At 39.6% G+C, this 10,541-nt stretch overlaps 1 protein-coding gene across 1 annotated transcript; it reads left to right on the plus strand.

Annotated features, from left to right (window-relative positions):
• The first annotated feature begins 2,018 nt into the window (after nt 1-2,018).
• On the plus strand, nt 2,019-7,858 carry LOC146486428 (uncharacterized). The gene is made up of 3 exons (XM_085096291.1): nt 2,019-2,079; nt 3,983-4,051; nt 4,608-7,858. Exons 1-3 carry the CDS (start codon nt 2,055-2,057, stop codon nt 7,154-7,156), a joined length of 2,643 nt encoding a protein of 880 aa, XP_084952417.1. The 5' UTR covers nt 2,019-2,054; the 3' UTR covers nt 7,157-7,858.
• The last annotated feature ends 2,683 nt before the right edge of the window (nt 7,859-10,541 follow it).

Below are 10,541 nucleotides of genomic sequence, written 5' to 3' on the forward strand. Positions count from 1 at the left end.
GTGAGGGTCGTGAAGGCCCAGCAGCGTTTACAACAGCCATTGTGATATGCTAATTTAAATAATTCAAAACAGGCAAGGGGCCAAGATGTACTCGTGCAAGGGAAGCGCTATTTGGCTATCTCCCAGAGAGACTCGCATAGCCCTGACACCACCTTCTTGTGCACCAGCGGCAAATTAACTTCAGCGCCCCTGAAAAAAAAACATTGTCCTTACGCCGATGATCATAAACGGTCACTGTAGGAAGGTTTTTTAGAACTCCTTTGTGCTAAGTGTTCTTCAACAGTAGCTTTCACTTCTGTAATCGATCACACTGTAGGATTTCTGAGAGTTAGGTCACAATATTTAGCCGTGGAGTTATATGCTCATGATATCCATCAGAACATACTTCTGTACAAGGCGTTCCGGATACACTTGTGACAATTTACAACTTCTTACAACAACAACAACAACAACAACAACAACAACAAGGCCCCCGTTCGTCCATTTAATTACAGTACGTAGGTAAATAACGTACTCAATACCTTCAGTAACGTACACCTCTTTCCGTTAATTGTTTTTAAACAAGTTTTACTTTCAATGAAACCACTTACTGTACAAACAAACAAAAGCAAAGTAAGAACTTGACAATTTTTTTCAATTTTCGTTCCATTGTTTTTCTTTCTCAGAGGTTACGGCTGCACACGATGGCATTTAACTGTGTGTTTCTTGGCTTGGTCGTAAGCTCTGTGCTTTTGGGATTCATAGAGCCAATACAAGGTTTGCAATTTCTTTTGCTTGATAAGGAGTAAAAGGACTGTTTATTAGGGAATCCGTGTTGAGGACAAATTCGATGTCTTGCCGCATTTTATTGGGTTTATTCTTTCATTTTTCCGTTCCATGTACGTTAAGGAATTAATGAATACAAGAAATATCAGTGAGATAAAAAAGAGGCCTAATTATAAGATGTTTTTCACTTTATTTATTTTGTCACTCAAATCTGTTTTACCACAGCAAGAGAGTTAAAAAACAAAAGTTATCTAGTAGCAGGACGACCTCTGCAAGCTTGTTAGAGCTTTTCTCAGGAGATCACCCTTATATTATTATAATATTAGAAACCGTATCACCTTTTTTGGTTGGGAATCACCTAATTTGGTTGGGAAGCTGTTCTTAATATTTGCTCCTCTATACTTAATTGAAAATTTACCATAATTAGTTCCTTTTTGGTTTATGTGTAATTTTGTTGAAGATCTATTATTATGCTTATCAATATTGTTATTCCTTGAAAAGTAATCTGTGAAAGCTAAAGGCTGTTGGGTTTCGATCGGCGTTCATGATGGAGGAAATACAATCGGTTTATCTAGCATTAGAGAATACAAACTTTAATGTCATGCTTCCTGTTGGATGTAACATCTGGGAACTTTTAATTACTAATAAGGAACTTTTGCACAGGTTACCCAACGTGGGGCAATTATAAAAAGTTCACTTCTATCAAAGGCAAGTTTCCATGACAGTGAGAACAAATAAATGAGATTATTTCTGGAGCTTAACCCGGTTTTCATAGCATGGAACAACAAGGAGTCTTCATACTCCCCTTCTGAATAGGATGCTAGTTTTTCGCAAGGTTTTTCTAACAGGTGGTCGGTACTCTTTCATACACATGGGTGAAGAGAGAGAAGGTAGAGTAAGTTTCTTGTGTAAGGCAATCATCAGGACTAAAGCCACCGATTGTCGGCTCGAAAGTTCTACACCAAACTACAATACCGGTATTATGCACCAATGACCGAGTAACTCAGTCAATAAGCATTTTATCATACCAACACACTTAAACTTGTTCTCGGTTGATCACTATAGTATGACTACGGCAACTAGCTTTAGATTTTGAAAGGAAAACCACCTGGCACTTTGTTCCCTATCATCATTGAGTTGGGATTTAGTTTTTTACCTCTTAATACTTTAAAAATACTTAATACAAGTCTTTGAATTCCATCTTCTTAAATGAAGATCCTCATACGTGATTGTTTCTCTCCTTAGACGTACCTAAAGTGGTTTTCGAGAATTCAAGGGAATTTCCCGAAATGAATTTCCAGACTCCTGAAGAAAGTGAGTAGATTGTTTAGCAATACATTTACACCTTTTGCCCTTCGTTATCAGGAAAAAAATGTTTATTAGCGCGAAAATATTGGTCAATAAAATTAATGTATAATCAGTTTAGCTAGGAAATGAAACATTTCAATTTGTGACAGAGTCATTACGGAGTTTTGCATCGAAAAGAAGATTCATAAAGGCCAACTGAAATAGTGTTTTATAAAATTTCAATTACAAAAGATTTTTTTGTCACGCAGTTTCTGACTAATTTCCCACTGGATTTATATGGATGCTTAAATTTGAAAACAATGCTGTACATGTGCAAACTGGTTTCGCAGTTATGAAGCATAGAGTTCGTCGAAACCGTACTTCAAATGAGCATCGTGAAAGGATAGTTAGGGCGTTCGAAGATCCTCGCGAGAAGAGAAGAAACGTGAACACGATAACTGCCAGAAAATGTGCAGCGTGGTTTAGGTTTATGAAGACTTAAGGCTGGTTTCCATATGATCGCAGATCGCAATAAGGTCTGCGATCGTCTGCGATCCTGCGATCGTGATCGCAGACGATCGCAGAAGATAGAACCATGTTCTATCTAAAGGCTGGTTTCCATATGATCGCGGATCGCAGATCGCAAACAATCGCAAATTGATCGCAGACGATCGCAGGAGATAGAACATGGTTCTATCTTCTGCGATCGTCTGCGATCACGATCGCAGGATCGCAGACGATCGCAGAAGTAGTTTCCATATGATCGCAGACGATCGCAGACCTTATTGCGATCTGCGATCTGCGATCCGCGATCATATGGAAACCAGCCTTTAGATAGAACATGGTTCTACCTTCTGCGATCGTCTGCGATCACGATCGCAGGATCGCAGACGATCGCAGACTTTATTGCGATCTGCGATCATATGGAAACCAGCCTTTACATACCACGATGTTTGAGCGAGGAGTTATTGAAGGATTGATTGTTACGCTGACTGTATCTCTTTTGTAATGAAACTTTTTCCTCGTTAAAGAACATTAAGAAGCGTCTAATGTTTGTTCATCCTCTTAAAAGTTTGTTATTTCCGTTAAATTGAACTGATATTGCATTAATGAATATTCTTCTCTATGTAAAATGCCTTATTGATAACGTTGAAAATTAAAACGTTTGTCTATTTTCATACAATGATTACACATTTACTTAAATGATTTAATTTTTAACACTAATGAAAATTTATTTCCTGATAATGAAGGGCAAAAGGTGTAGTAGAAAATTTGTACTCTCCCTTCTTTCCCAGGGATTCTAAAGAGCGCGCGAAAATTGCCTCCAGTGAGTTGTGATTAGTTCCAGCGATGAAAGATGACTTGTAAATAGACAAAGGTGTGGGAGCCAGGGGTCTGGGTTGTGCGACCCTAACCCTAGCTGTATTGTTTATACTCCAAAGCTTTCCAAATGACTATACATGTTCCAAAATATTAGAACGACGACGACAGCTGTTGGTTTGATGAAAGTTTCCCAGTAAGACAATACTAAAAACCGTTTTCGCTGAAGTGGATGCAGCCTTTTATGTTGGGTTAAAAACTTTTGGAAATGTTTGATCAACCTAGTCACCCGAATACTTTTTTACCCACCAGGACATGAAAAAGACCCAACCAGCTTAACCAACCGAAAATGGTTGTTTCCAGTAGAGCAGGACCTTAGATTGACACTAAATAGAGTGCCCTTTCTACTTCAATTTTTCCGAGCTCTGTCCTTCTCCAGCCTCTTCCTTTCCCAATCAACCCAAAAAGGAAGTGGAGTGGGAGACATGATTCGATATACGCTAATTCCATTTATTGATTGATTGTTCGGTGAGTTACCATTCTAGTTTGCTACCATATTTCGATTCCCTAGAATCAACTCACCTTGGACATTTTTTTTTCTTCTCCTTAGGCGTGCTGAAAGAATTTTTAAACTATCCAAGGAACCTTCACGAAGATCACTTAAGGGATTTTGACGAAGGTAAATTGATTTTCTCATACTCAAGATATTTTAATTTTTACCGCATTTTTTTCTGTTTTCAATCCCTCTTTCTCTTTTTTTTTTTTTTTTCTACAAATGTAGAGAACCCATTCCGGGTATAGCATGTATTTTCCGACAGCGATAGACCTGAAATACGGGATATGAGGTATAGTAGAGAAACGAAGGCCTTATTCCTTGTGTGAAATTGTTGAAGGAAGAAACTCAGAGGGTGGGATGTTTTAAGAATTTTAAAGTTCACTTTTTTCTCTCGCTGAAACACCGAAAGTCACAGTCTGGATGCACCTTTGACGATCTTTGACAGTGAACATGAAATTTCATGATTTAAGGGAGATGTTTACGTTGTTCAGACTCACTTTAGCAAACATCATTTGAAAGGTGTAATCCATTTCGAGGATTTAGGCCTTTAGAAAATTTATTTAAAAATATTAAATTTGGCATTTGATTTCAACAACAACACTAAGTTATTGCGTGTTTGTCTACGTTACAAAATCGCTTTTGCATATTCTCTCTTTCTCTCCTTACCAATCTGTCGCAGGATCCTGTATCACGTACATACGTGTAGATGCAATGACGGGAGACAAGTATGGAGCAGGTTTCTCACGACGGCGGGAAAAGAATCACTTGATAGTTCTCAAATTATCACATAACAAAAAAGTTCAGGCAGAACTTGAAGGACCTATGACACAAAACGAACCTTATATGCGAGAGTTACACTTTGCAAGTAGTTTTCACCCTACACAGTGCGTTAAGTTATCCGACATTAAGGAAATTCACCTAAAAACTCAATATGGAGGAAATGACGATTGGTACATAGCATCCATTCGCACTTCTGTCAAGACTGGTGATAAGCAGTACAAGGATCTGACAAGTGATCCACGGCTCAACAAGTGGCTTGATGCTAATGAAGAGGACAAGTACGATTACAAAGCGAAAGACATTACACTAACATTGGTAGAAACCCACAATTGTGAATACGGAAATCCAACTTGTGAATGTAGTTCACTCGTAGAGGTTTGTACATTTAACCTTGAAATTGACGAAATTCGAACCTTCACCAGCTATCAAAAGTTAGTGATGGATGAACCTACAGGAATTGCCATGCGAGGAACCGAGGGAGTGATCTATTATTTCGGTGACGATGGGAAACCTACGCCACTGCAAAACAGAACATGTTCAACACAGGACAACACCAATTGCACTTATCCCCAGTTTGTAGATGGTAAAACGTATCGTTTGGCAGTAGCGGTCAATGGACAGATTCCTGGACCTACCTTGATAGTTCACGAGGGGCAAACTGTTGTAATTCATGTTCACAATAATCTTACCACTGAGGGTATTTCAATTCACTGGCATGGGATGCACCAAAGAGGAACACCTTGGATGGATGGTGTAGGGCAAGTCACTCAATGTCAGATTGGGCCTTCATCGAGCTTTTCATACGTGTACACCGCTCGTCCTTCTGGGACGTTTTGGTACCATTCTCACAGTGGTGCTCAAAGAACAGATGGCTTCTTCGGTGCACTCATAGTTAAAGAAACCCCTTTAAGAATGAAGGAAATTCGAAAAGAACTCCAAGAGCATGGTGAATTTGAAGACCTTCCAGATAAGCACACCTTAACACTTCTAGACTGGCAGCATGAGGCATCCTTGGACCTGTTCACCCAGGTCCAGGGTAGCGTGGGCTTTTATCCAGACAAACCGCTTGGCGAGGTGCCTACTCCAGCTAACGCACAGTATGAAACCACACGTAGTTTTGAGGAAGGAAGGGTTGGGCCTGTTCCGTATTTTTCTGGAATTATAAATGGAAAAGGCAGGCATGCTAATGTTCCATACAACAAAACAAGACTGAGTATATTTACTGTTGAGGCCGGAAAGAGATATCGTTTTCGCTTGATTGGAGCCCAAAGTCTGTATGCTTACAAATTCTCCATTGATGGCCATAACCTGACTGTGGTGGGCACTGACGGCTATTGGATTCAGCCCCAAGAAGACGTTGATTATATCATCATCCATTCCGGAGAAAGGTATGACTTTCTACTTAGTGCAACAAATAGGTTGGGGCTGAAAGACTACTGGATACGTGCAGAAACTCTGGAGATTGATCGAAATAGAACTGGGCCACCCTACCAGTCCTTAGAACATGTGGCAGAGGCCATTTTGCACTACAAACAAAATGGGGACTCGGGTGATCCGGATGATAATGTACCGTCGACAAAATATCAAGAAATCAAAGATAAGTCTCCTCCCATAGAGTGCACTAGCAACCACACATGCAGAGCAGTGAACTGCCCATTTGGGAACTTCCATCCATCATATTATATTACCTGTATTAATGTTCAAGATCTACGTTTACTCGAGCCAACTCCACCTGAAGAGCTTCCAAATGCAAACCCTAAAATGCATTGCGAAAATTGCACACGTTTCATCAACTTCAATTTTGAGGGTGACTCTGACACTAGCTCAGTAAATGGTCGCAATTTAATCCTCCCATCCTTTCCTCCCCAAACGCAAAATGAAGAGTTTCAAAAAAATGACACAATTTGTGATCTTAAGGCCGACTGCAATCCATCGACACCTGACTGCTCATGCGTCCATGTCGTAGACATTCCATATAATGAAACTATTCAAATGGTGTTTTCAGCAATTGGTACTCTCCACAACGCTCATCCAATTCATCTTCATGGCCACACATTTCATGTTGTTCACGTTGGATACCCAGAATATAACCAAAGCACTGGTTTTATTGAAAAACACAACAGTGATATAAAATGCGATGATATCAACTGTACTAAACCGGGGTGCAACAAAGAGAGATGTACCAAACCAAGCTGGAGTAAAGAACGAATGAAATTTTCTATCAATAACGATACGATCAGAAAAGACACAGTCATGGTCCCTGCTGGAGGATACGTTGTCATCAATTTCCTGTCCGATAATCCTGGCTACTGGTTTCTTCACTGCCACATAGAGGTGCACCAACTCCAGGGAATGGCACTGATTGTCAATGAGGCTTTTTCCAGTCAACCCCAACCACCCAAAGAGATGAACAAGTGCGGAGACTTTGAGATAAGTGTCCAAGTATAATAATTTTCAATCACACAGCTACAGAATGAGCTATGAACTGAAATAGGAAAGGTCGTAGCTTTCTGAGCAGCAATTAGTCTCCATAAAATAAATAATTGCCACACTCTGTGACAACACGTTTGCTAAAAGCCATACTTCTCTAACTCTATAGTAACACAGAACTAGCACAAGCTGTTGATTTAATGATTGCGCGAGCACAGAGAATTACATTTTTATAATCAAGGTAAACGAGTGATTTTTGTTTTCTCGCAGTGTTCTTTAAGGAAGGTCCTACTTTTGTTACTGCGCATACGCTCTGCGCATCTCGAGATATTCGGGTTTCCTATGGGTGGGGCCTACTAATACATTTATTTAGTGCTTTTTAGAACAGTTGTTGCTTAATTATCTCTAAAAAATGCGTGGTTACCCACATTTACTTTATGGATTTCAGTAGCCCTTGCTAAGGTCTGCTTTTTCGGCATAGTCATAAACCGCGCAAAAATACTTCGGTATTAGTAGGCACCGTCCTTAAAAGAAATAGAAAACTTTCCTGTGTTTTTTATCGAGTCATAGAAACATTCGCGAAAGTTTGGGAGAACATGAAAAAGCTCTGGAAACACTCACGTACTCGGCTCGTGCTCTCACAGCATTGTTCGTTCTTCCGAACTTCCATTCGTGTTCCTGTAACTGGATAGAAACATGGAACATTTTTTCTGTTCCTCAAAAATATTATTTGCTTGTGAACAGCCTTGGCGCTTTTTCTGTAACCATGGTAAGTCACTGATACTGAAAAGTCCCAGATTAGTTGACGTATGTATGCAGCAAGTTCGCAAAACACTTTCGTAGATGTTTCAGATGGTCTAAATAATCTCAGGTGAAGGGATGAATTTTATTATAGTGTGAAACATTCTCTCAGGTGTTTTGTTCCATTCTAATCGTTTAGGGAAATGAGTAATGCTCGGTAAAGACCTAAACGTAATACCACTTTTGAGTGTCATTGCAGAGGTTACAAAAGGAGATTTTTCTCAGTAATGTAAGAAGGGTGTCATGGATGCAATACCGGAATGCAGAATGCTGGAGGGCTTTAATTGTTAGGGCTAGGGGAGTGGAAGTGGCAAAAAGCCAATTGGTGTGTCCCACTTCAAAATATATCGGGCCTCTCTTCGTGGGGAAACATTTCATTGTTCCCACCTTCTTTAAAACACACAGGTATCAGCCATCCCTTTATTGTCCCCGCTAAGGCTTCCTTAGAATCTGATGTCCCCCTTCTTAGCTTCCGAAAGCAAACGACCCTCCTCCAAGACCATGCCCTAATAAATGAAGCCCCCACCCCACCCCCCTCCACCCTTATAACCAAAAGATGAAGGTGTTACATCTGTTTATTCTTAGTCCTTTTGATTCCTTTAGAAAAAGTTTCATTGCGACATTTAGCGCCAGACTTTAGAAAAGCTGCTAGAGGATTAGTTTTTAGACTGTGACTGTGTTTTCGGGGTTATTTTATTGCTTGCTTTTGGGATTATTCAATGGTTTGTTTATGGGTATTTTCCAATTGCTTGTTTTTGGGATTATTCAAGGGTTCGCTTTTTCGTTTTTTTCAATTGCTTGTTTTTCGAGTTATTTAATTTCTTGTTTTTGGGATTATTCAATGCTTGTTTTTCGAGTTATTTAATTGCTTGATTTCGGGATTATTCAATGGTTCGTTTTTTCGTTTTTTTTTTATTGCTTGTTTTGGGAATCATCATAGCTTGTTTTTCGGGGTTATGTAATTGCTTGTTTTTGGATTATTTAATGGTTCGTTTTTTCGTTTTTTTTTAATTCCTTGTTTTGGGGATTATTCATTGCTTGTTTGTCGGGGTTATGTAATTGCTTGTTTTTGGGATTATTCAATGGTTCGTTTTACGGGTTATTTAATTGCTTGTTTTGGGGTTATTCAATGGTTCATTTTAGGGGTTAGAGAAAAACACAAAAAAATAATAAAATATGCTCACAGAAAAGCCGATAGCACTTATTCCGGTACTCAACTTAGTTCCCAAACCACCTGAATGACGGTAATTAACTTGAAGCTTTCAGAAGTATTACTTTTGTAATTTATCCTGCGCAGGTTAATTTATCTTTCTTAACAAGTTCCCTTCTGAAATCATTGGTCTCCTTTAGAAGTCACGCCACTTAACGGCACGAGCCGCTCATTAAATACTCATAAGTAATCTACTAGTGTTACACACCTAGCAACTTTTAACTGGACTTAATTTTGGGCGATACTTTTCTAAAACAAACTTAAGTGTTTAATACAAAGCTTTTGAAGTTTCTCTTGCCATAAAGTTGTAAAGCTCTCGCCATTTTCAAAGGAAAAGTTGTATAATTCCAGTCACTGTCTGATCTTTTGATTCACCGCTGATATTGTAAACCACGTGCACAAATCTTATATAAGTAACTTGAATCGCATACTGAAGCGATTACATTTGTGACAACCCTATGAATACTGAAGGAATAAAGGCTGTTGGAACCAAGTCAAGTTTCAGTCATTGCTGCGTACCAGTTCGTCGTTTGATCCCGTCCCTCAAGAGGGTGACAGCTCTTCCTGCAAGCGAGTTGCCCATTTAAGTTTTAATTTCCCCCGTTATCAGTAATGCCACGCGCCAGAGAATCTTTAAGTCCGTAGTTGTCCAGAAAGTGTAAAAACCTTCCGTCACAATGAGGCAGTAGATTTTTAAAGCATTTAAAGTAAGTGGTTAGCTAAAGAAGAAAGACAGAATTTTTTTTTTGTTAGACTCAGACTTAAAAGTATTTTAGACTCGAGCAGGGGCGTAGCCAGGGGAGGGTTCCAGAGGTTCCGGAACCCCCCCTCTCGCGTCAAGGAACCCCCTTCTCCTATTTTGAACAGTGATTTTATCCCAACAAGAGTGTAATGGACTCTCGATTCCTGAAATTCTTTGTTTTGTTCCATGCTTACAATAAGTACAGTGGACGTCACTGTGGTATCTATTTGCGTTTCACTTGCATTTACGGAGACATGAGCAGAGCTGGCATTCCTGTGTAACAAGATGCACGTGTGTGTACAGCAGAAATGCCCGCGAAATTAGTAGACGATCCATTGGTGTTGTTTGAGCTCATGGTTTTCGTAACAATGTCCCGATTGCAAAAGATCGATGCATTCAATCCAATCAGCAGCAGCATCGGACAATGTACCAGCCCAGACACCATCTGATTACTATAAGAGGGCAGTTGCTATTCCCCTTCTAGACCATCTACAATCAGAGATGAAAACATACTTCAATCCTACTAATGATGCTGTCTTGTCCAGCTTCTTTAATCTTCTTCCTGAGCTGGTAGCCGTCGGACACAGAAATCCTGACATTGAAGCAGCGCTGGAGTTTTATGATTACGACCTTCCTTTTCCTCGTGTGGT

The sequence above is a fragment of the Pavona decussata genome, unplaced genomic scaffold (genome assembly GCF_977016875.1).
Source record: "Pavona decussata unplaced genomic scaffold, jaPavDecu1.1 SCAFFOLD_21, whole genome shotgun sequence".
Classification (NCBI taxonomy): Eukaryota; Metazoa; Cnidaria; class Anthozoa; order Scleractinia; family Agariciidae; genus Pavona; species Pavona decussata.

Bases quoted from the DNA above. Each gene is read 5' to 3' on its own strand.
- LOC146486428 (XM_085096291.1), top strand. From the start codon at position 2,055: ATGAATTTCCAGACTCCTGAAGAAA. The intron at 2,080-3,982 runs GTGAGTAGATTG...TCTTCTCCTTAG, and splicing joins TTTCCAGACTCCTGAAGAAA to GCGTGCTGAAAGAATTTTTA. The intron at 4,052-4,607 runs GTAAATTGATTT...AATCTGTCGCAG, and splicing joins CTTAAGGGATTTTGACGAAG to GATCCTGTATCACGTACATA.